The 27,594-nt window shown below is 19.2% G+C and overlaps 9 protein-coding genes and 1 non-coding gene across 10 annotated transcripts; 4 read left to right on the top strand and 6 right to left on the bottom strand.

Moving 5' to 3' along the window:
* Positions 1-67: 67 nt before the first annotated feature.
* PADL01_1330700 (glutamine--tRNA ligase, putative) lies at positions 68-2,860 on the top strand (the record flags this gene model as incomplete). Its single annotated transcript, XM_028683856.1, has 1 exon — positions 68-2,860. The coding sequence occupies one exon, from the start codon at positions 68-70 to the stop codon at positions 2,858-2,860; it is 2,793 nt and encodes a 930-aa protein (XP_028539993.1).
* Positions 2,861-4,068: 1,208 nt separating this feature from the next.
* On the top strand, positions 4,069-5,311 carry PADL01_1330600 (protein tyrosine phosphatase-like protein, putative; the record flags this gene model as incomplete). Its single annotated transcript, XM_028683855.1, has 4 exons — positions 4,069-4,264; positions 4,421-4,633; positions 4,874-5,084; positions 5,248-5,311. The coding sequence occupies 4 exons, from the start codon at positions 4,069-4,071 to the stop codon at positions 5,309-5,311; spliced, it is 684 nt and encodes a 227-aa protein (XP_028539992.1).
* A 666-nt stretch (positions 5,312-5,977) lies between these two features.
* On the bottom strand, positions 5,978-7,867 carry PADL01_1330500 (conserved Plasmodium protein, unknown function; the record flags this gene model as incomplete). Its single annotated transcript, XM_028683854.1, has 1 exon — positions 5,978-7,867. The coding sequence occupies one exon, from the start codon at positions 7,865-7,867 to the stop codon at positions 5,978-5,980; it is 1,890 nt and encodes a 629-aa protein (XP_028539991.1).
* Positions 7,868-9,312: 1,445 nt separating this feature from the next.
* On the bottom strand, positions 9,313-10,785 carry PADL01_1330400 (CPW-WPC family protein; the record flags this gene model as incomplete). The annotated part of the gene is made up of 1 exon (XM_028683853.1): positions 9,313-10,785. One exon carries the CDS (start codon positions 10,783-10,785, stop codon positions 9,313-9,315), a length of 1,473 nt encoding a protein of 490 aa, XP_028539990.1.
* Positions 10,786-11,592: 807 nt separating this feature from the next.
* Positions 11,593-12,447, bottom strand: PADL01_1330300 (signal peptidase 21 kDa subunit; the record flags this gene model as incomplete). The annotated part of the gene is made up of 2 exons (XM_028683852.1): positions 11,593-11,996; positions 12,297-12,447. The coding sequence occupies 2 exons, from the start codon at positions 12,445-12,447 to the stop codon at positions 11,593-11,595; spliced, it is 555 nt and encodes a 184-aa protein (XP_028539989.1).
* Positions 12,448-13,435: 988 nt separating this feature from the next.
* PADL01_1330200 (conserved Plasmodium protein, unknown function) lies at positions 13,436-14,831 on the bottom strand (the record flags this gene model as incomplete). Its single annotated transcript, XM_028683851.1, has 2 exons — positions 13,436-14,701; positions 14,823-14,831. 2 exons carry the CDS (start codon positions 14,829-14,831, stop codon positions 13,436-13,438), a joined length of 1,275 nt encoding a protein of 424 aa, XP_028539988.1.
* A 1,249-nt stretch (positions 14,832-16,080) lies between these two features.
* PADL01_1330100 (DEAD box helicase, putative) lies at positions 16,081-21,053 on the top strand (the record flags this gene model as incomplete). Its single annotated transcript, XM_028683850.1, has 10 exons — positions 16,081-16,145; positions 16,295-16,376; positions 16,543-16,603; positions 16,783-16,912; positions 17,090-18,131; positions 18,345-19,944; positions 20,072-20,294; positions 20,506-20,619; positions 20,775-20,873; positions 20,984-21,053. The coding sequence occupies 10 exons, from the start codon at positions 16,081-16,083 to the stop codon at positions 21,051-21,053; spliced, it is 3,486 nt and encodes a 1,161-aa protein (XP_028539987.1).
* A 671-nt stretch (positions 21,054-21,724) lies between these two features.
* PADL01_1330000 (protein kinase, putative) lies at positions 21,725-23,407 on the top strand (the record flags this gene model as incomplete). Its single annotated transcript, XM_028683849.1, has 1 exon — positions 21,725-23,407. The coding sequence occupies one exon, from the start codon at positions 21,725-21,727 to the stop codon at positions 23,405-23,407; it is 1,683 nt and encodes a 560-aa protein (XP_028539986.1).
* Positions 23,408-24,053: 646 nt separating this feature from the next.
* Positions 24,054-26,145, bottom strand: PADL01_1329900 (conserved Plasmodium protein, unknown function; the record flags this gene model as incomplete). Its single annotated transcript, XM_028683848.1, has 2 exons — positions 24,054-25,762; positions 26,076-26,145. 2 exons carry the CDS (start codon positions 26,143-26,145, stop codon positions 24,054-24,056), a joined length of 1,779 nt encoding a protein of 592 aa, XP_028539985.1.
* Positions 25,868-25,949, bottom strand: PADL01_1329800. The gene has a single exon (XR_003699380.1). It is a non-coding gene; the product is annotated as a small nucleolar RNA snoR17 (non-coding RNA).
* Positions 26,146-27,594: the final 1,449 nt, after the last annotated feature.

Raw genomic sequence — 27,594 nt, 5'->3', positions numbered from 1 at the left:
TATTTTTTTATTTTTTATTTTTTATTTTTTTTTATTTTTTTTTTTTTTATTGGTACCTCTTTTGACAATGCACAATACAGAAAAGTTATATATAAAGAAAAAACTGGATGCTACATTATTTATTTCTAATTTTTATAATTGGTTTGAAATTCACTTCAAAGGTACTTTATTAATACGAGAGAATAGTAATATAAAGAATGCAACATTGATAGAACTTATAGATAATAAAAAACTATTCTTAAATGAAATTAATGCTTGTGAAGCATTATTAAAATTGAATGATTATGATGAAAATTGTGATTCTTTAAGTGGTACCATTAACGTGAATGATAATAAAAAACAAACAAACAGCAACAGCAACAGCAACAACAACAACAACAACAATAATAATATACAACATTGTAGTTACTCTACTAATAGGTGGGGCAACTCTAGTTGCAGTGTCTTTGATTATTTTCATATTTTAAAAATAGAAGAATTGAAGAACTTTTTAAAAGATTATATTCTTACAAATAAAAAAATAAATAAAGAATTCTTTGATGTTATCGAACAAGATATGATTAACTGGAAGAACTTATTTTTCTTTGGAAATCAAAAAAAGAAACCAGGATTCTTAGACTTTTTATTATTATGTGTTTTAAAAAAACAAAATATTCACTCCATTGAAGAAAGGCATTATAAAAATTTTTATAACTGGTTTAATATTAATAATATATGTGATGTATTAAAACATAAAAAGGAAAATGCCAAAAATGAAGATAATACACATAAGACATCAAATACTAATTTTATTCAACAAATTATTGAAGAAGATTTAAAAAATAAAAAACATACACATGTCATTACTAGATTTCCACCTGAACCTAATGGCTATTTACATCTAGGTCATGCAAAAAGTATATGTTTAAATTTTGGTTTATCAAATAAATATGGTGGTAGAACCCATTTACGTTTTGATGACACGAACCCAGTTACGGAAGAAATTAGATATATAGAATCCATAAAAGAAGATGTGAAATGGTTAGGATATGATTGGAAAGAACATTTATATTTTGCTTCTAATTATTTTGAACAATTATATGAATGGGCCAAGATATTAATAAAACAAGGAGATGCATATGTAGATGATCAAAGTATTGAAGAAATACGAAAAAATCGTGGGAATTTAAAAGAACCAGGAATTGATTCACCATATAGAAATAGAAGTGTTGAAGAAAATTTACAATTATTTGAAAATATGAAAAATGGTTTATATAAAGAAGGAGAGAAGGTATTAAGAGCAAAAATAGATATGACATCTGGTAATATGAATTTAAGAGATCCAATATTATATCGTATTATGTTTAAAACACATCCTAAAACAAAAAATAAATGGGTTATATATCCAATGTATGATTATGCTCATGGTCAATCTGATTCAATTGAAAACATTACACATTCTATATGTACCTTAGAATTTGAAACACATAGACCTTTATATGAATGGTTTCAAGATAAATTAAATATTTTTAAAACTAGACAAATTGAATTTGCTCGTTTAAATGTAACATATATGGTAATGAGTAAAAGAAAATTATTAACATTGGTTAATGAAAAATATGTTAATGATTGGGATGATCCACGCATGCCAACAATATCAGGAATGAGAAGAAGAGGATATAGTCCAGATGCTATTAAAGATTTTTGTAGTAAGGTGGGTATAGCTAAGAGAGAAAATATGATACCTCTTGATCTTCTTGAATTATGTGTACGTGAAGATATGGATATAAAAGCTATACGATTATTTGCAATTCTTAAACCATTGAAAGTAATTATAACAAATTATAATCATACTCCTGATTATTTAGATATTCACAAATTAGTTGCTAGTAATCATCCAAAATTTGAACAAATGGGTTCTAGAAATATTCAATTTGAAAAAGAAATTTTTATTGATCAAGATGATTTTCAAGAAATACCACAAGATAATTTCTTTAGACTAGCACCTAATAGAACTGTTAGATTAAGATATGCATTTTGTATTACATGTAATGAAGTTATTAAAGATGATCAAGGTAGGGTTCTTGAATTGAGATGTACCTATGATCCCAGTAGTAAAAGTGGGCACTCAACAAATCAAAAAAAAAGTGATAACAAAAAAAGTGATGACATAAAGAATGATGACATAAAGAATGATGACATAAAGAATGATGACAAAAAGAATGATGTCATAAAGAATGATGACAAAAAAAGTGATGTCATCCAACAAAATATTGATGATGATAATATTACACAAGGAGATAATAAAAAAGTAAAAGCTACCATCCATTGGCTGTCTGCAAACAATTCACATCAAGCAGAATTCAGAATGTATGATAAACTATTTACAAAGCCAAATCCAGAATCAAACGAAGACAATGAACTCATTCAAAAAATTACATCAACAACACATCTTGAAAATAATACAAACAATCAAAGTAATGGTAAAGATGAATATGCTTCTAGTTCATTATTACAAAATGATCAATTAGAAGATGAATCTAAAAATGCAGGATGGAGAAAATATATAAATAAAAACTCATTAATTATTTATAAAGGACTAGTAGAGAATTATGCTACACGTTTTAATGTAGGAGATCCAATACAATTTGAAAGAGTCGGATTTTTTACAAAAGATAAAGATACAACAAATGAATTACCAGTTTTTAATTTGACAGTACCTCTAGTTGATAATACCATGTTAAAAAAAAAAAAAGAAGATCTACTACAAAAGGAATTAGATAAATTGAAAAGAGAAAAAATTGCTGCAGAGAGAAAATTAAAAAAAGAGCAAAAAAAAATAAGGGAGCAAAAAAAGAAAGAGCAAAATGGAAACAATTAGAAGATTCAACAACATAAATATATATATAGTTAATATATGTGATCATATTTTATGTTCTACTTGCAACTTACTGTAGGTTCATATATAATATATGTTAAAAGGAAATTCGTCCCTAAAATATATATAAAAATAAAATATATATATATATGAATATTTTTTATTTTTTTTATTTTTTTTGTTTATATATGTTATGAAACTTTTTACCTTTACCTACTTTCCTTTATTTATTTATTTATTTATTTATTATATCCATACAATTTTTCGCATTAACAAAACCAAATCTTACCATATTATAATTTTTTTAAATACATGTCACAAATATGTTATAAAAAATATATGTATATTAAATTATTTTTGTATAATTGTATCTTTTTATAATATCATTAATTATGTGATATATTTTTCTATTTAAAAAAAAAAAAAAAAAAAAAAAAAAAAAGAATCAAGTGTACTGATAATACTTATAAATATAACAATAATATATATATTTATATTTATTTATAAGTACGAATATATTAAATATTTGACTCTTTTTTTTTTTTTTTTTTTTTTTTTTTTTTATGTATTTAAAAATTGGGTTGTTCATTTAAAAATTCTCCTTATCAGTTATCATCAATATTGGTATCGAGATCTTTTGTGTTTGATACACCTTTAATGTTAGGCGTAAAAAAAATAAACAATAAATAAAAAATAGGTATCAATATGAATATATACATATATATATATATATATATATTATATAATGGAATACTTGTGAAGGAAACCTTTTTGTATTTAATATATGAACTATTTTATATATTTATTTTATATATATATATAATATGAAAAATATATTTTTATTGAATATTCCTTTTTTTGTATAAATATTTATATATATATGTATCAATATGCATAATAATAATATTATATATATATGTAATATATGATTTTTTTTTTTTTTTTTTTTTTTTTTTTTGTATAATCTGTTATGAGTTAATATTTATCCATTCATCTCATTTTTTTATTTTTTTTGTATTATTATTTTTTTTTATTTTAAAATATTTCAGTTAATGTATATATACACATAGTGTGTATATATATAAGAAGAAGAAAAAAAAAAAAAAAAAAAAAAAAAAAAGGAATCAAGTGTACTGATATACTTACATATAAATATAAAATTAATAATATATATATATATAATATAGTTATTTAAAGAAAAAAAAAAAAAAATGAGTGCTACAAGTAAGTGTATGTTAATTTATAATTTAGTATGCTGTTGCTTATGGACAGTAATTTTGTTTACGTCTTTACAATACGTGTTTAAAAAAGAGAAATATCCTATAACTACTTTCTGGTCAAATTATAAAAACATAATAACTATAACACAATCGCTTGCCATCTTTGAAATTTTTTTTTCAATAATTGGTAAAATAAAAAATAAAAATATAAAAATAAATATAAATATAAATATATTTATGGGTATATACATATATATATACATATATATATTTTTTTTCATAAGACAATTTAATTTTCTTACCATGTTGTATACTTTTTTTTTTTTCTCTCTCCCCTTTTTAGGTATCATCAATTCAGTTGTCAGCATTGTAACCATACAAGTTTTCAGCAGATTATTTGTTGTTTATTTAATTTTTAATTTTCTTCCTAATACAAACAAATGGATTTTATCATGCTTAATTGCTTGGTCTATTATTGATATCATTCGTTATCTTTTCTACTTTTTAAATACACTCAACTTGCGTTTTAACATTCTTGCATCCCTTAGAAAAAAATGTAAGGAAAAAAAAAAAAAAAAAAAATATGAACTGTTCAGAATTATTTTGTAATTAAACAATAATAATAATGATAAACAGCCAAAAAAAAAAAAAAAAAAAAAAAAAAAAAAAAAAAAAAAAAAAAATACATATATATATATATATATATATATATATATATATATGTTTATATTTATATATAATAATTCTGAACAGTTCATAATTTTTTATTATTTTATTTTTTTTTTTTTTTTTGTAGTACCTTTAATACTTTACCCCATAGGCATAACCTCAGAAGTTGTTTGCACCTTAGCAAGTTTGAATAATATTTATGGCACTCCATTTTTAAGAACTTATCCTTATTCTATGCCTAACAATATAAATTTTCAAATAGACATTTATTATTTTTGTATTGTCGTTTTGATTTTGTATATCCCAGGAAGTATTCTTCTTTATGCTACTGCTGTGAGGTAATTATAAAAATGTTATTATATCAATAAAAATACATACATACATATATATATATATATATATATATATATATATATATACAACCATTTTGTGTATATATTAATTATATATCTCTTTATTTTCTTGTGTAATCATCCTATATTTTTATTTTTTCCTTCATAGAAAAAGCAAACAAAAAATTCCAATCCCAGAAAAGAAGGCTGGAGCAGATAAAAAAAAAGTATGAATAAGTTGTTACGTTTTTTTTATAAAATATAATATATATATTATATATATATATATATATATATATATATATTATTTAAAAAAAAACATTATGTTTATATAAATATTTTTTTTTTTTCATTTTCTTTTATTTTTTTACATTATTATTTTTTAAAAACAAATTTTTAATTACTAAAATGTCTTAAATATATAAATCAATCAAATTATTATATATACATATATATATAATATAATTTTTTAAAAATTAAAAAAAATAATAACAGATATAAAAAAAAATATGACAAATTGAGAAAAATAGAAACAATAAAAAGATGGTCACATATATATATATATAAATATATTATTGTATATTTATTTATATTTATGTTTGTGTGTGGAAATATACATTTTGCATCATATTAATCAAAATAATAAAACATGTCGATAATCAATCGATACAACAATGATGTAAATTTTAAAAAATGTATAAAATAAAAGAAAAATATAAATATATAATCCTCTAAATATAATAATATTCTTATTATTAGTTACATAATATTTTAATATAACATTTTCTTCAAAACTTACAAAAAAAAAAAAAAAAAAAAAAATTTGAAAAAATATTTGTATATATATATATATATATATATATATATATTTTTATATATTTATTTCAAATATTTCATTTTTAATAATTATCATCCATGGATGTTCTTTTTTCACTCAGAACATTTTCTATATCTTTATTTTTTAACCACAAAAACATATCGTTTTTTTCACTGTCTTCATCACTAAATGTATCTTTATTTTCATCATATAAACTGTAATTTATATCATCCTGATGATTATTAACAATTTCTTCTTCATATATATCATTGATGGTATTATAGAACCAGTCGAATTTGTTTGTATAATTTGTATCTTTTATATTTTTCTTACTTTTTTGTTTAATTTTTTTTATAAGTTTATTATTTTTTTCTTTGATTATATTTATGTCCTTATCTTCATAATCTTCGTTTTTATTATTTTCTGAATTATCATCCTCTATATAAAGTTTGTTATTAATTTGATTGTTTATATGGATATGTTTTTTTTGAGTGGATGTATGTATGCATTCATTATAATAATAATTATTATTATCATCATCATCGTCATCTTTATCATTATTATTATTATTATTATTATTATCATCGTCATCTTTATCATTATTATTATCATCATCCTTTTTATTATTATTATTATTATCATTTTGTTTTACCCATAAAACCTCGTGTAAGTCACTATTACAATTTACATTGTTGTTATATTCTAATCCATTGTTACATTTATTATCGTGCATGTGTTCATGCATGTTATCTAATATTTCTTGTTCTTGATTTTTTTCTTTTTTATTGTTATCATTTATTTTTTGTATATTATAATTTTGATCCTTACAATTATCCAAATTATTTATTATGTCTATAATTTCCATACTGTTTTTTTCTTTATTTGTTTGTAAAAAATCCTCGTTTATTAACATATCATTATTATTTAAATGTAAATGCGAGTCATCAGAAGTAAAAGTATTTATTGTAGATTCTAATAATACCTTTTTATCTACGTTTTTTAAAATATGAAATATTTTATCGATCATATATGTTTGATTATTATTATATAAATCTTCAAATAAATTGGAGATATAATCTTCATCGTTCTTATAATCTTTTTTCATAGCATCTATTAATTCTTGGATTAACTTTATATCTTGTTCATTCATATTATCAAAATGTATGTTTTTAGAATTATCACATGTAATAGTATCACTTGTAATATTATCATTTGTTATATTATCACTTGTAATATTATCACTTGTAATATTATCACTTGTAATATTATCACTTGTAATATTATCATTTGTTATATCATCATTTGTTATATCATCATTTGTTATATCATCATTTGTTACATCATCATTTGTTATATCATCATTTGTTATATCATCATTTGTTATATCATCATTTGTTATATTTTCATCTATTACATTTTTATCTTTTTCTTTCTTACGATCTACTAACTCTTTTGTCATATAAGCTTTTCTTTCTAACTTATTTAATAAATAATTTTTTTTTTTTTTTTTTAAATTATCCTCCTGTATTTTTTGGAAATATTCCTTTAAATATTTAACCGTGCCCTGTCTTTCTTTTTTAAATTTTATATATGAATACTTTTCATTGTTACTTATAGATTCTATGATTTGTTTATTATTATTTATATTTCTTTTGTTTAATAATTGCAACGCTTCTTTTTGTCTTTTATTTTCATATTCTTCATATGATTTTTTATATTTATAAAACTCATCAAACGTTCGATATATAACTTTATTTTTATTTACTAAAGAACAATTATCTTCATTTTTATTTAAACACTTATTTCTTTTCTCTACAATTTCTTTTTCTTTTAATAATATCTTTTCTTTTAATTTTATAAAATCTTCATAAAAGCATATGCTCTTTTCCACTCCATTGCTTTTGTTCTTGTCATTTTTTTCATAAACATTTTTTTCTTTTATATCTATATCTTTTATTCTTTCCACATTCATTATATTAATTATGTATATGTATATATATATATATATATATGTTATGTTCATATATTTATATAACCCTCCTTTTGGCTAGTCCAAAAAAGATGTTTTATTAATATGTTAACTGTTTCTTATTTTTTGTCCTTTTTATAACTATTAAATTATAAATTTATTTTATTTTTATTTTTATTCTTTTTGATAATAATAAATGGTAATATGCAAAAATATATATGAATCCTTTCTCCTTTCCTCATTAATTTAATAACATGAGATAAGATTATTTTTAATATGAAAATAATAAATAAATAAATATTATTATATTTATGCCTATGAAGTTGTATATAATTATTTATATATTATAATACATTTATTGTATTATAAATAATATTTTATATATTTCTTTTTGAAGAAATTAAAAAAAAAAAAAAAAAAATTAAAACATGCATAAATAAATATATTTTATATTTATGTAATGAAATTATTAGAACTCTAATATTTTCCTTCTTTTAATGTTTTAAACATATTTTATCCTTCTAACTATTTTTTAAAAAGTATAAATAAATATATATATATATATATATATATAAATAGATAAATTTTAATGGTCTATAATTTTATTTTTATTATTCCTATAAATATTAGAACAGTTTCTTTTTTATTTTTCCTTATACCCTATTTTTTTTTTTTTTTTTTTTTTTTCTTTTACACATTTTATTGAACTGGTCGAATATATTAAACACGTCAAAAAAAAAAAAAAAAAAAAAAAAAAAAAAAAAAAAAAAAAAAATATATATATATATATATAATATATTATATATATATTACTAGAATAATAAAATGACATCATAATTATATATATTATTTTTTTTTTATTTTTTATTTTTTTTTGGAAGAACGCAAAAGAGATAATAATAAAAGAGAAATAAGGAAAATTTCTATAAATATTATGGGAACCTTAAAAACAAAAAATTTATATATATATATATATATATTGTTACATAAATAATTTATACATTATATTTAAATCTACAACATTGGACTCTTATCTATTTTTTTGTAATTTATTTATTTTATTTTTTCTATTTAATCCACATTATAGTTTAAAAAAGAAAGAAAAAAAAAAAAACAGGGAAAAAAAAATTAACATCAAAATTAAAATTAGATCTTCATTTTTATTTTGTATTGTTACACCATTCTTCTTTATAATCATTATGTTATTTCTTTTTTTTTTTTTTTTTAAGGAACTTTTTCATTTATATTTTAAAGTGTGTATATTATTAAATTTTTGAAATGTATATAAGTGCACTTTTGTATTTTTAAAGGAAAAAAAAAAAATTATAAAATATAAAATAAAAATTAAAGAATAAACAAACAAAAAAACAAACTTATATATTGATAAAAATATTATATATATATATATATATATATATAATATATATATATTTTTTTTTTCATGTGTTCTATTTCATAATGTCAGATAAAGAAGAATTTCTTTCATTCTCCACTATTTGATATTTCCCATTTTTATATATTTTCCCCTCATTTGTAAGAGGCCCATTAAAATTTTTTTTTTTTTCTTTTTTTTCTTTTTTTTCTTTTTTTTCGTGAGCAACATTTTGAGAAATATAAATCTTCTCATTATTTAAACATGGCCACGGGGTGTTACAAACAGATGCTATTTCCCTTTTTGTAACTTCATCAGAATTTTTTTTTAAAAAAATATTTGTACATTTTTCTTTATTTAATGAATTAAACTTATTTTCATCTGTATAATATAATTGTTTCAAATTTGGTAATATACAAACATATTCATCTTTCTTTTGATATTGTTTATCCTCCTTTTTAATCCATCCCATAGGACATTCAGATTTCCAATTTATTTGACAATATGATTTGTTTGTATTTTTTTTATTATTTATACAAGGCCAAGATACAAAACATTCTTTTTCAATATTTTCTTTTTCTTTTCTTGTCATATTTTCAATGGATATTTTTTTTCTTTTACATAAATCAAATGTATCTGGAGCTAAACAATAACCATTTTGAACTTTCCAATTTAATGGACATTCTTGTTCATAATTTTTTTCACAAATATTATTACACTCAAACTTGGTCTTACATTTCTCTTCAAAATCTTTTTTCATAGATAAAGTAAAATATTTAAAATTTTTTATATTTCTACATGGCCCTTTATAATTATTATCAGGTATACAATCATATTCATTTACTTGTTTCCAATTTTTAGGACAATCAGATATATACTCTTCAGATATACATTCTGTATAACAAGGCCAATAAGCTTCGCATGCAATACTCCAATTTTCTTTTTCTGAACTTGTCAGGTGAGTGAAATTTATACTCTCATTATTACACATTCCTTGATACACACTTATATCAGCTTTACAACTATTATCATCTTGTACAATAAATCCTTCAGGACATGGATCATTATAATCTCTTTTTCCACTTTCACATATTTCTTTAGATGAACCTTTACATCCCCACTCTACATTACAACTAGATTCATATGACATCTTCTCATGCTCACTAAAGTCATCAAATGCCTGAACTTGCTCACAAAAACCATTATATTCTGAATTAGCTATACAAACACTCTTTCCATACTTATCTGTTCTACTCTTCCAATATTTAGGACAAGGCAATGTATAATCCTTTAAACATTCTCCATACTTATCCAATATTTTCTTTTCCTCCTCATGAGCATTCTTTATTATCTTTATTTCACTCTCTTTTATTTCTTCTTCACTTATTCTTGGAGAATGCTTCAACACGTTTTTTAAAAGTCCACTTGAACTAGCCAAATTTTCAATTCCACCATTTTTCACCTGAACTGTGCAGGAAATTTTTGAAATATAACAAAAAAAAAAAGTGTACAAGGATATACATCCGATAAAAAGGTTTAATTTTTTCATTTTCAGAAAAAAAACAAAAAAAAAAAAAAAAAAAAAAAAAAAAAAAGGGTGGGGGTACGAAACACAGCCTATATCATTGATATATACGAATGACAAGTGTACATATCAAAAAAATATTTGTTAACATTTAAGAAAAACTATAATAAAAAGGTATCATTTGGTTCTCCACATAAAATTAAACAAATTAAAAAAACATATATAGTTTTTGGCATATAATATGAAGATACCAAATAAACAATTTTAATATTCTAACATGAGAATGGTTTTGTTATTAACCTAAAAATATATATATATATATATATATATATATATAGGTATTCATGCTTTTAACATTTTAATAAGCATTTTTATATATGATCATAATGTAATTACATAAAAAAAAAAAAAAATATATATATTTGAAGGGGCAATGATATTATGAGATATTATAATATATATATATATATATATATATTTATATAATTTCACATAAATTATCCTTTCGCGCATAATTCAGATCATGACAAAAAATAAATGAAAATATTAAAATATTATAGAAGTTTCTTTTGTGTCTATATTTTTATTTAAACGAAGAATAAAATAAAAAGCATTCACTTTTTAATTATCTACATAATTGTATATATATATATATATATTATAAACTAAAAAAAATTATTCCATAATAATATATGAAAAAGGATTTAGAAAAAAAAAAAAAAATTATAAAATAATAATAATAATAATAATAATAATAATAAACATAAATATGCACATATATATATATATATATATATATATATATATATATATATATATTCATTTATTTATTCATTCATATCCCAGTAATATCATTATTAACATTATTGAAACAATCGCCCATTTAACTACTGGATATTCATTTATCCATATAGTTAATATACCAATATATGGTGTGTAACCAACAGAAAGACCTAAGACATGCTCATTTTCTAGCCAGTATTGGTGTGGATCATATAAACCTCTATCATCAATATTATTATTATCACCCTTTGATAATAAGTGAAATTTATTATCTTTTGATGTGTGTAAACTTAATATCCTGTGAACAATTGGAATATCTCTTCCATTTATTTGATATACAACTACATCACCCGCATGTATTTTTGGAGGATGATACAATGCCAACGTGTCACCTCGATAATACCCTGGCTCCATACTTCCACTTAATACAACAACAACAGGTGATTCACATCCTAAAATTTGTTCAAATTTAAAAATAAATAATATTATATAAATATAAATATAAATATAAATATATATATATATATATATATATATATATAATGAAATGTAAATTAATGGTGAACACGTAATATTTTGCATGAACTGTTCAGGAAAAATTTAAACAATTTAATGAACGTGCAATAAAAAAAAAAAAAATATATATATATACACATATATATAACTGTTCAAAAATAGCTAGCTGTATAATTATAATATATATATATATATATATATATATATTTTTTTTTTTTTTTTTTTTTTTTTTAAACCTGTGAATACTACTAAAAGTTTCCATATCATCAATGCGTTAAGTAATAAACATATTACATTTAAAATATGAGATATTCCATCTCTTTTATTTCTAAATGTCTTTCTAAGATCTAGTACTAATGAATTATATTGTTCTTTTATAAAATCCATGTTGTATTTTTTTGATATAATAAAATCTTACATATATGTATTTTTTTTTAAAATGGGGTATTTTTATATAATTATATTTATAAAAGCGGTATATTTATAACTTTGATAAGTTGATTTATATGTGATACGTGTTGCCACATAAATAAATAAATATATATATATAAATAAATATAAATATAAATATATATTTATATTATTGTTTTATTCTTTTCTTTCTTTTAGGGTTTTAATACAATATATTATTTTAAAATATTACAAAGTTTTATAATTATAATTAAAAAAAAAAAAAAAAAAAAAAAAAAAGAAATAATAAATGAATAAATAAATAATATAGTATAAATATTAACATATAAATCATACATTTATATAATAATATATTTATTTTATATATATATATATATTTATTTATTAATATATAAATATTTTTAAAATTAATCATATTTTAATTGTAATGTGTAATTCTTAATATTCTCTTAAAAAAAATATAAGGTAAATATATATATATATATATATATATATATATATATATATATATATTTATAATATGTGTATTTTATTGTATTATTCCATTAAAAACCTTTTAATTAAAAATAAAAGTTTTATAATTATATGAAATTAAAAATAATAAATAAATAAATTATTTAATTATAAAAATATTATATTTACATATAAATATATTGCAACAAAAAATATTGATATTTTGAAAACTTTTATAAAATAACCATGAAAGATATATAAAATTTTTGTGTATAAATGGAGCTCCATATAATATACAAAGAATCATTAAATGAAATATTATAAAAGTATAATGAAATTAAAAAAGGATAAACTTAAAAATATTTATATTTTTTTATTGAAAAAATGAATGACATAAAGAATGGAAATATTCCAATTATTAAAATAAAATAAATAAATATATATATATATATATATATATATATATATATATATATATTTATATATATGTGTAATTTTTTTTTTTTTTTTTTCATATTTTATGATCGTTGAGTGAATAGAATACATGACTTTTTTGTAACTTCAAATCTGAAGGATCAACTTTGTCTTCTTTAGTTATTGATTTAATAAAGAATTTATTTTTTAATTTACAATGAATAGGCATAATATTTTCATCAGTACATTCGATTAGATAATTGATTTCTTTATCTTGTTCTAACATATACGTTTTTTCATTTATAAAAAAAAAGTATTGACCATTAGTATATTCTACTATAAAAGAGTTTGTTTCTAGAAGTTCAAGATTTTTTAATAAAATATTTTTTTCATCATCAGATTCGTTGCTTGAAGTAGTTATATTATCACTATCACTTAGATATTCTATATCATATTTATCTAAAAAATCTTTAACATGGAATATATCATCATCATTACTATCTTCATCATAATTATCACAATAATTATTATTATTATTATTATTATTATTATTATCATTTTTGTTGTTGTCATTTAATTTTTGGTTAGCTGACAATATGTGTAATGAATCCTTTTTTTGTTCTTTCGTTTTATTGTCTTCAAAATTATGGGAATTTTTAAATTCTTCAATTTTTTCATATGCATCAATGTTATTTATATTTATAATATCGATTTTTTCTTTTTCTTTATCTTTATATTTTTTATTATTATTTTTTTTTTGCCACTTTATTTGTTCATATAATTCATTATCAAATGTCCATTGTATGATAGAATTATTTTTTTTATTTTGTCCTAATGTTATATAATCATCTTGATTAATAAAATATTTATTGGAAGTATTATTTTCTTCCTTCCCATTTATATATGTATCATTATTCTTATTTATATCATCTCCATTTGTATTAGTATCATTTATGTTTTTATTATTATTATTATTATTTTTTTTTTTTATATCTAAAGATACATCTATAAATTTTGGTAACTTCAATGAATAATATGAAGTATCATTTAAGTGGGTTCTTTTTTTCTTTCTATAATTTACAACTAAGGTAGATGTATTATCATTATTTATATTAATGTCTGATATTTTGATTTCATTTTTTCTCTCACTTTCTTTAATAGGATTTTTTTTAATAGAATTTGTTATAATGTTATCATAATGGTCATTATAAATATCATTATAATAATTAATATCTTCTGATCTTTTTTTTTTTTCTTCTTTTTCTTCTTCATCATCATTTTTTCCATTCGTATTAAATAAAAAATCGTCTTCATAAGAGGACGACAAATCTCCTGGCTGTTCCTCTATTAACTCATCTTCATTCTGCAAAAAAAATAAATAAATAAATATATAAATAAATAAATAAATAAATAAATAAATATATAAATATATACATATATACATATATATTTATTTATTTCAATATATAATATAATATACTCACGTTAAACATATTTCAGTAAGGCTAATAAAATATACATATATATATATATATATATATATATATTTATTTATATAAATTTTTCTCCTTTATATAATTCTTATAAAATTCCAAAAAATATATAAAATAAATTATTTAACAAATAAATGTAAATATATATATATATAATTATCTATCACCAGTTTGATATTTTTTTCTTTTTATTTTTTTAAAATATCATAACATTATATAAATCGTGGTGATAGAATATTTATGCCACGTTATATATATAAATATATTTTATATATATATATATATATATATTTATATATATATTTTTTTTTTTTTATAATTTTATTTAAAATATTTATAAATACAATATATGTTTATATACAAACTTTTATGTAATGTCATGTGGTATTCTTTATAAATTTCAAGTATATACTTTAAATTACACTTGAATTTTTTCATAAAAAAAAAATATATATATATATAAATATATTTTTATAAATATTGCAAATTAAAAATAATAAAAAAGAAAAAAAAAAAAATATATATATATATAATATGTGGTAGAAAAAAATATAAAGCAAAAACAAAAATTTACATATATATTATATATATATATATTATTATATTTAATATATATATTTTATTTTATAGCTTTTCTTCATGCACGATGTTTATTTGTATATCATATATAAACATTCTTTATACATTTTACATATGGAGAAACAACAAAAAAAAAAAAAAAATAAATAAATAATAAACAAATAAATAATAATATAATAATAATAATTAATGTTCCACATTTTAATGTAATAGTTCAAAAAAAAATGAACGTTCAAAGGAATATTTATATGAAAATAAATAGAACATTTGAAATGATATAAAAATTGTAAATAATGTATACCACGTTTCTATGTATCCAAAGATAATTTATAAAAAAAAAAAATAATAAATAATAAAAAATAAATATTATTAATATTAATAATAATAATAGACGATTATGTAATTTAATGTATTTATATAAATTACATATGCATATAATATTTTTTTTTTTTTTTTTTTTTTTTTTTTTATTTTATTTATTCAATATGTGAATATATATTTATAAATATATTATATAAATATATTTATTTTTATTTTATTTTATTTTTTTTTTTTTTTTTGTCCCTGCATAATGTTGTAAAATTATAAAATATTTATTTCCTATATTTGTGTTTAATAACAATATATGTAGACCATATATAATTTGTATCCATATAATATTATATTTAAAATGTTCGAAAAAAAAAAAAAAAAAGTAAAAAATAAAAAATCGACTCATTTACAATGTTATCGAAGGTCAGTAACTGCAAAAAGGAAAAACCACAAATAAAAATTGGAATTATATAAATATATAAATATATAAATATTTAAATATATATATATATATATATATATATATATATATATATATATGTGTATGTATTTTTATTTATATAATGTTACAGATTAGGTATTCATCGAAAAAAATATTTCAAATTTTCAAATCAGTTGATATACATTTCTTTGTCTGGTCAAATTTATACATACGTTAGGAAAAAAAAAAAAAAAAAAAAAAAATAAATAAATAAATAAATATATATATATATATATATATATATATATATATATATATATATTTATATTTATTTAATTTAATTTATTTTTTTATATTCAATACAAAAATGTTGACACTCAATTTTTGTTTTTATTGTAGCCAAGTTATGAAGAGGTGTTACAGTCAGACAAATATATTCTCGATGAATTACGCATAACAAGTAACAAAAAAAAAAAAAAAAAAAAAATTCTACAAATAATATAAAAAAGATCACATCAAAAAGATAAAAATATTAACTCAACATATATATATATATATATATATTTATTTATTTATCATAATATGTTTATATTTTCTTTATTTTTTATTTCGTTCGACACCTTTTTGATCTCTTCATAGAATTTGGAGAAAGCTCTGCAATTACTGATATAAAATTATTATACAAAAAATTATATAAAAATGAATACGATCCTTCTAATTACAACAAACAAAACTTTGAACACTATTACATACCACCTTCAATTATTAAGTAGGCAATTTTCAAAACAAAAATGGCATACATATATATATATATAACAATTTAATGTTCATAAAAAAAAAAAAATAAAATAAAATAATAAATTAACCCATAAATGTTTATTCCATTTATACCTTATCACTTATATTTTATTTTTTATTTTTTATTTTTATTTTTTTTTTTTTTTAGAGCTTATAACGAACTAGGTATACACAAATTATACAACGAACAAGCAGAGTGTCTTTGTAAAATATTTTTAAATGACGATATAGAAAATAAAATAAAAAATGGAATTTATATGAAACATGGAAATAACGAGGAATATGTATCAAATGAAAATACACATTATAAAAGTAATGTAGAAGGAAATACAGATTTTTCAATGAATTTAAATTTTTTTTGTGATATGAATATTGTTGCAAAGAAGAATAAAAATTACACACCTGTGAAAAAAGAAGATCTTCAAACTGATGAATTTACAGATCAAATTAAAAGTGATATAACTTTTGGTAGGAATAATAAAAATGGTGATAATACTGTTAACTATATGGATGATAAAATAAAGGCACATACAAATGATAATATACATCAAAATTTACGTCATAATACAAATGAATGTTCTAATGAAGATACTAACGAATACAATCTTAGTAGTAGCCATTCTAAATGTGATACATTTGATAATATTGAAAATTCATCTTATAAAAAAACGTCACAGATATGTAATCTGAATAATAATCAAAGTCATAAATTTTATAATAATTTCTTATTTAAAATACCTACAGGTATGGGTAAAACATTAATTTATGATATTCTTATTATTCGTCAAGTTTTATATAAAGGATTTAGAGTAATTTTAACCTTACCAACTTTATCCCTAATTAATGAAAAATATGAATATTATGATAAATTATTTGGTGATAAAACAGTATCTTTAAATATTAAAAAATTTAATAGTAATGATTTTACAGGATACTCATATAGTCTATCAACAGATTTGGCTTTATGCACATTTGAACAAGCTAATACCATTTTAAGTATTATTATTAAAAATAATTTAAAATTTAATTATCTATTTATACTTGATGAAATTCATTATATTAATAATCAAAAAAGGGGGTTTTATATTGAATCCTTGCTAACCAAAATTAAATATATTCAGAAAAATTTTAGTCACATTTATAATATTAAGGCATATGGTTTTTCTGCGACCCTTTCCAACATTGACCAGGTAAAAAGTAAAAAAATACATACATATATATGTATTTGTGTGTGTGTTTTTTTTTTTTTTTAAATATATAATATGACCTTGCCTGTTAAGGTTATTTTATCTAATTTAAACAAAATTTTCTGCATGCAAAAATTTTGGCTATATGCTCATAAAATTTATATATATGTTTATATATATATATGTACAATTTTTTTTTTTTTTTTTTCCTTTTAGCTAGCTGAGTGGTTAGAAGCCAATGTGTATGAAAGCAAAACAAAATTACAACGAATAAAATACCTGTATAAAATAGACAACTCATTATACAAGGATATAAATAAAAAGGAGGTGGAGAGGACGTTGGAAAATTGTAATGTGTTGGATCCGAACCATTTGGGATATATGATGAGTGAAGAATTTATTTTAAAAAAAAATGTTTTAATATTTTGTCCATCTAAAAATAAGAGTGAACAGACAGCATCATTTATAAGTACTATACTTCCATATTATTTGAATAAGAGGGAATATAAAATAAATATGGAATTAAAAGAGAAGAGGTTTAAATTATTAAAGGATTTGAAAGATTTGACAATAAAAGTAGCAAACGTTGAAAAGATGATTATGAATGGAATATTTTATCATCATTCAGGTTTAAATATTAATGAGAAGAGTATTATTGAAAATTCTTTTAGGAATAATATATTATTTTGTTTGTGTTGTACAACAACATTATCTGTAGGAATCAATATGAATATTCATACTATAATAATTCGTAGTTTAAAATTAGGAAAATCTTTTATAACAAAAGATGAAATTACACAGATGGCTGGACGATGTGGAAGATCTCAGAAAAAAATGTATGATAGTACTACAAGTTGTAAAAATTTGGATGACAGTATAAATAAAAGTTCTATGACAACCCCTGATAGAAGATATAGTGATTCAAGTGGCTTACCTCCTATATTAGATTATGATTATGATTGTGATGGAAAAGTTATCATATTTGTATCTAATGCAGAAAAACATTATTTAGAAAAAATATTATATGATGAAGAAGAAACATCTAAATTAAAAACTACATTAAATAATTTCCAAATGTGTAAATTTTTATTAGACTTTATACATTTAAAATTAATAAAAACGAAAAAGGAAATGTTTGATTTTTTATATTTATATAGTATTAAATTTTTTAAGGCAAAAAGTATGGAAGGCGCCATAAATAATGCTATTGATAATAATAATAATAATAATAATAATAATAATAATATTGGTATTAATGTGAGTGAGAAAATTCTCATCGATGTTAAACAAACCTTTCAATATTTATTTGAAAATAAATTAATTACTATTCCATATGAACAAGAAAAGAATTATTATGAACATGTATTTAATAAAATATTCAATATTAATTTCTGTGATATTAATAAAATATTTGATTTCCAATATCTTAATCAGACTATTAATCCTAATATATTAATGAAATATAATATAACACAAAAAATTAACATTTTTAAAAAATTATATCATAATTATAAAGGAAATAATATTTCTGTTGATAAACAAACATCATTTTTCACTTTACCATTTATAACAATCTTATTAATATTTAAAGATATTGAATTTAATAAAAACCTATTCCAAAATTTATATGTTGAATTTATAAAATATCTTTTCCTTATCAATATAAATCTTCAACAATATGATCTATTTGTATATGATATATTAAATGATGATGATCCAATTGCATGTACAGAATTATTTTCTTATGTACAGTCAGCATCAAGTATTATGGAGTTTATATTTAATTACTCAATAGTAAAATATATATACGTTAAAGGTACAATCAACTGGGAAAAAACAAACCACATAAAAATAAAACTATATATATATATATATATATATATATATATATATATATATATTTATATTTATATTTATATATTTATTTATTTTTATCTTTGAAGGGTTTCCACCTGATGTTTTACTCATGATCTTTGCCTTCTGCATAAATTCCGAAATAAATTTAAAAATCCACTTTGATATATATGAACAAATACTTATGTCACAGAATAAAAATATAAAGAACATTTTTCAGTTTTTTGGTCTGAACGTTGAAAAGTTAAAAAATTTCGAGTTAAAAAATGTTGATGATCTTTTCGATGCTTCTGCAAGCATTATAAAGGGAAAGTGCGTACTTTTAAAAATATAATATAAAAATGTGTATATAAAATATTAATATATATATATATATATATATATTATGTATTTATTTTTTTTTTACTATAAAACATCTTTTGTATATAATAATACATTTTTATTAAATGCGACCACCCACTTGTCTATATATAATATGCATAATCATATATTATATTATATATATATATATTTTTTTTTTTAGATTAAATATTGATCAGATATATGAAAATTTGGAATGGATAAAAATTAAGAGATTTTATTATGCAATGATTATTTATGATTGTTATAATGATGACGTATATCAAGTCGCCAAAAAGTAATGAAAAAAAAAAAAAAAAAAAAAAAAAAAAACACACAACACAACAAATGATATGTAATATATTTATATTGTTATATGTGAATGTTTATTTTTAATAAACTTTAAAAAAAATGATGTCTATTTTTATTTTTTATTTTTTTTTTTTCATATAGGTACCGTTTAAAATTAAAAGAAATCAAAACTGTATATTTAAGATGCATATTTAATCTTTCTTACAATTGTCGAATCCTAAAAAATTTTAAAAACTCTCTGTAATTAAAATAAAACAAAATAATCAATATGTCAAATTAACAATATTGTTATTTTTTTTTTTTTTTCACTTGATGTTATTACATTTTTATTTATTTGTTTAATTTTATAGGGATATATTCTGTATTGTTTTAGAAAATTTGCTGGCGAAAATGAAGACAAAAAGTTTCCCGTTCATTTAATAATGTCACGTTAAAGAATATATGTTATAAATATATATTTTTTTTTGTTATAATTAAAAGTTTTAAAAAATAACCCTCATAAAATATAAATATAAATATATATATATATATATACATATATATATATTTGTATTTATATATCATTTAAAAAAAAAAAAAAAAAATTTTTTTAGTGTAATTTTTTCTACCTACATTAATATATATTTTATGTTAATTCGTTTATTTTTTTATTATTTTTTTATTTTATTTTTTTAATTTGTTTCTTTTGTTTTTTTTTTGTTTTATTTTTTTTATGTGTACCAAACACTGTGAATTTTTTCTTCATTTTTTTTGAACCATTTTCCGTTGTAAATTTTAATATTTACTATTGAACATTTTATTAATATATTATCAAAGAACAATTCAAAGTTTAATTTATTATTTTTTTGGTTTTCTATATATATATATATATATATATATATATATAATAATATATATATTTATTTATATATTTATATTATTTTATTTTTAATGTCAAATTATTCATGTTCAAATTATGCATGTTTTGACCTGACTTGTTCATACATATTTATGATATACATTTATTTTTTTTTTTTTTTTTTTTTTTGGCTAGTTCACTAATATATTATTATGTCATATAAAAACAATACAGCATAAGACATTATATCAAAATGAGTAAATGGAATATGTTAAGAAATCGAATAATGTGGCCAGATGAGTTTGTATTTGTTATTGAAAATGAAGGTAATGATAATAAATTTGGATATAGTTATGTTATAAAATATAATGGTAATATAGTTCATAATAATTGTAAGAAGCATTTAAATAGAGTGGATAAATTATTAAATGTTACACACAGGATGTGTGAAAATTTAGAAGATGAAAATATGGATAATAATTCAGATACATTTAATGATCAAAATAATGATGAGGAAATGAATAAAGCTAATCAAATATTATTAAGATTAAATGATGAAAAAAAAAATATTAAAGAAAAACTTTCTAATATAAAAACAATTGATGAAAAATTTGACATTATAATAAAAAAGGAACCTTGTTATATATTTCGTATAGATATACCTAATTTGAATGTGGAACCAGATTATTTACGTGAATATTTAAAGAAGGAATATTATAGTGAAAATTATAAAGACAATAATGAAAAAAAAGTGGGAAATCATAAAAGTCTGTCAAAATATGATAGAGCAAATAATCAAATAAATAGTAACAATAATAATTATTATAATAATAATTATAATAATAATAATTATTATTATGGAGGAAATGAAGAAGAGCCATATAAAACCTATTTATATAATATAAAGTTAATGGAGTGTGAAGACACCATTATAGATAATCGAGAATTTTTTTTTTCAGAAGCTAAACAATGTGGTCTTAATATAAATGTCCTTATAAATGAAGGCAAATATATTAAAAATAAATTATATGAATATAAAGAATATTGTGTTCATAATTATAATGATTATGAAGAGAATGACCAAAAAAACGAAGAAAATAATGTTAATAATGGGAATCGTTGTGGACACATGAAAAATCAACAATCAAATGAATCCATTGATAAAAAGAATATAAGAACAAAAAATAAATCTATTACAGACAGAAATAACAAAAAAGAAATAAATTATGAATATATTAGTGTCTTACCTTACAGTGATATAATAATTTTAAAAAATAAAAATGTGCACGCTGAATCGAATGTAGCAGGTTTCTTAACACCTTTCCTCTTAAATGGAAATATAAAAACACATATTTCAAAAAATGTACAACCTTATATAAAATATCATTTTAATAATGAGTTGATATATAAAAACCTTTGTAATATTATTAAACTTATGTGCTATTTACAAGATTGTAATATATGTCATGGGAATATTAAACCATCCAATTTATTTATTAGTAATGATGGTTTGAATATTTTACTTGGAAATTTTATACCACGATTAAAATTACAAAATTTCTATTTCTTTGTTATACATAAAAAAAAAAATATTCCTAAATATATATCACCTGAAATGTTTTTTTATTTAAACAAAAAAATGTCTGTTATAGACACGACAGGAAAAAAAAAAAAACCCAAACATATAGAGAAATATTTTTATAAAAATGATATCTTCTGTTTAGGATTATGTTTCTATTATATTATAATGATGAATGAAGATATCTTATATTATATTAATGACCAATACATTTTCCAAAGTAAAGTAGAAATGATGCAATCATATATCACAAAACCACACTTATTTTACCTTTTAAGAAACATGTTGATTTATGAATACAAACAAAGACCTGACTGGTCAGCTCTCTCGCAGCTCATACAAATGGACAGAACATAAATATAAAAAAAATTAATTGGAATGGTTGTCTAAAATGTGTATTAAAATATTTTAATATAATTCCTATGGATCATAAATGCATACATATCCAATAGGTATATATTAACATATATAAATATAAATATATATATATATATATATATATATATATATATATATATTTATTTATTTATGTATATTTTTTTTTTTTTTTTTTTTTTTTTTTTCCTATTTTGGCTAGTAGATTGATTAATATGTCATTATGGCTAGTTCAAAAAAAAAAAAAAAAAAATTTATTTTTTTAAGTTTCAAATTAATTATATTGAATTAAAAACAAATGATCGTTTTATATTAATTATATGTTTGTTGATTTTTTTTATTAATTAAAAAAATAAAGAGAAAGAAAAATAAAATGTTAACTATTTAATTTTAAAAATGTAACATGAATACAACTGTTATATATAAAACAGTATAATAATATAAAGAATATTTAATTAAAATATATATATATATATATATATATATATATGTATGTATATATATATATATGTGTATATATGTATTTGTTTGTATTTTTTTTTTTTTTTATTATTATAATTTTTTTCAAGAACATATTTTTAAATATATATATATATGAATAATGCTTATGTTTAATTAATTTCATTTTTTAATTAAAACTTTTTTTGTTTTTAAAATTATTGAATGGTTTGGAGAATTTCTTTTTGTTATTTTTATTAAAATTATTACCATTATTATTATTATTGTTATTATTATTATAATTATTATTATTATTATTATTATTATAATTATTTCCATTATTATTGTTGTTATTAAAATTATTTGAATTGGTACTAAATTTTTTTCCAAAGAATCCTTTATTTCCTCCTCCTCTATTTTTATTCATTCCATTATTATTATGCATAGAGTTTCTTTTATTATTATCTTGCATAGAATTATTTAAAGCTAAAGTTACTTGTATAAACTTATCTTTTAAAAGACAACCATCTTGTTCTAGTGATTTAATACAACTTTGTAAATTATCAAATCGCACAAATATTTTTGGATATATCTTTGGAAAGAATACTTCAACTATATATCCATATTGTTCAAACATATTTCTTACATCTTGTTGTGATGTATCTTTATTAGAATGATGTAATATTATCTTCTTATCTACATGTGGGTTATCAAGGAATGTCACAGGTACCCCATTAAATTTTGGATTATACATTGATAAAAGTTTATTTTTTACTTTTTCTTCAGAACAATATATATATGCACTGTTATTATGAACATTTATATGTATATATATAGTATCCTCACTATAATCTGTATCTAACTGATCTTTTAAAAAACTACGTATATCTACATCTGTTGTTTCTCTACTAATATTTAACATAGTCAATATATATTCTCCTTTTTCATTTACAAAATTTCCATCATCTTGGAAATCCATATTATTCTCATTCATATTATTTGTCTCTATATTATTACTTAATTTTTGTTTCTTGTTTTTACCTTTTTTATTTTCTTCTACATTTATATTCTTCCTTTTGTTTTTTCCGTCAACACCATTCAAATTGTTCTTCTCTTCCTCTACTTCTAAATTGTTTGTACTGTTTGCATTATTGGTCTTTAGTTTATTGTCATCTTTTTGTTCTTTAACTTCATCAGAATCTGAATCGGAATCTGAGTCTGAGTCTGAATCTGAATCTGAGTCCGTGTCAGAATCCGAATCAGAATCGGACTTTGCTTTTGATTCGTCTTTCTTCTTTGTTACTTCTTCTTTATTTTTTGCAACTTCTTTTTTTTCTTCCTTCTCTTCATCATCAGAATCAGAGTCTGAATCGGAATCAGAATCGGAGTCTGAATCTGAGTCCGAATCTGTTTCGGTTTCAGCCTTCTTCTTTTCTTCTACCTTATTAGTATTATTACTTGGTTTAACTACTTTATCACTTTCTTTCTGTTTCTTTTCTTCTACTTCATCTGAATCGGAGTCATCAGAATCATCTGAATCATCTGAATCATCTGAATCGTCTGAATCTGAACTAGAATCCGAATCTGAAGATGAATCATCCTTTTTTACATCTTTTTTTACATCTTTTTTTACATCATTTTTTACATCATTTTTTACATCTTTTTTTACTTCTTTTTTATTTTCCTTTTTGTTGTCATTTTTATTTTCTTCTTCTGAATCATCATCACTGTCACTTGAGGAGTCGGACGAGTCTGATGTGTCATCCTTTTTCTTCTTTTTCTTTTTATCTTCGTTTTTCTTGTTTTTCTTTTTGTCAGACACCTTACTAGAAATCTCCAATTTGGCATCTGAATCTACAGCAGTAGATTCGGTGGCCTTGTTATCAACATTGGTATCATCTAAACGTGGGAAAAAAAAAAAAAAAATTAAAATGAATAAATAAATAAATAAATAAATATATATATATATATTATATATATATATATATGTTCATATATTTTTTTTTTTTCAGAGATCTTGGTGAAATAGCATAAAAATCATCAACTTTTTATCAGCTTTTCTTTTTTTATTTTTCATCATAAAAAAAAAAAATATACATACAAAACAGGAAAAGCACATGTAACGTTTTACAAAAAAAAAAAATATATATATATGGAAATTTTTATTTTATTTATTTATTTATTTATTTATTTATTCTTTTATGTATTCTACCTCCTTTGATATCTTTTAATTCTTCCTTTTTATCCTTAGACTTTTTTTTCTTAAATATGTTTAACGCCATTTTCTTTAATTATATTTTATATATATAAATTGAAAATAATAAAAGAAGAGCGAATGAAAAGAAAAGAAAAAAAAAAAAAAAAGAAGAAAATGAAATGAAATAATAAAGTTATATAAAAATAAAATGTAAAAAATACTTATATATTTATAAAAACTTATACAAATATTAACAAAAAATAAAACACAATTTTTATATTTAAAAAATTATTTTATTCATGGTTATTATATATTTTATTATTTTCTAATATAGGACTTTTTTCCAAGATAAAAAAAATTATCACATGAAATGTATTTAATTATATATATATATAATATATATAATATATATATTATATTTACAAGGGTTACAAATGTTTTTTGTTTCCTTTTCCTTTTTTCTTTCTTTTAATATATTGATATAAATGGTTTTAACAAATAATAATTTAATATTTAATTGTTTTATTTTATATTATTATATTATTTTATGTTTTAATTATTTATTTTTCTTTATTGTAATATTATACTTTTAATATTATAAATAAAAAAATAAAAAATTATTATGTTATTATTATATTATATTATATCATACCAATAAAATAAAATAAACTTATTTATTTTTACATTTTTTTTTAATTTTTTTCTTAATATTATTATAAAATATACAAATTATATAATATTATATATATATGTATATATATATATATATATATATATATATAATATATATATTATATTTTTTTTTTTTTTTTTGGGGGGGGCGTAAAATTAAAAATAACATACAAGAAGCTACCCTCTGAAATTTTTTTTCTTTTTTCTTTTCCTCCTCGGATATTGTATTTATTATTTATCTACACAAAGCATAAGAGAATAAATGTTCGAAATTAATAGAAGAAAATATGATTCTTTTAAAATTTTACATATATATTATATGTATATAAATAATATAATATTTATATATATGTATAAATATAATATAATATAAATATATTTTATTATATATATATAAATAAATATATAACCATTTGAAAATTAAGAGCATTTTTTTTTACCTCATAAAATATTATATATATAATATGTAGTACGAAGAATGAATACTTTATATTTTTATATATATATAATAAATTTAAAACTTATTAGAGCCCTTATATATATATATAATATATATAGTTGATATATATATATATATATATTATTTTTTTTTTTTTTTCTATTTTCCTTAAAATTTTGGCTATATACTATATTAAAATAACATTGACATAAAAAAAAAAAAAAAAAAATTAAATAATAAAAAAATTATTATAAGTTAAAAAACCCCCTTGGTTACTTAAATGTAATCAAATATGTAAATTATAAAAAAATAATAAAAAATAAAAAATAAAAAATAAAAAACATAAAATGAAAAATGCGAATGTTCTGAAAGCATAAAGTATAAATATTATTACAATGAAATACAAAAAAAAATTATAAAATA

Source organism: Plasmodium sp. gorilla clade G2 (genome assembly GCF_900097015.1).
Source record: "Plasmodium sp. gorilla clade G2 genome assembly, chromosome: 13".
Lineage (NCBI taxonomy): Eukaryota > Apicomplexa > Aconoidasida > Haemosporida > Plasmodiidae > Plasmodium > Plasmodium adleri (nom. inval.).
The sequence above is the reverse complement of the archived record's forward strand: the minus strand, read 5'-3'. Positions and strand labels throughout refer to the sequence as shown.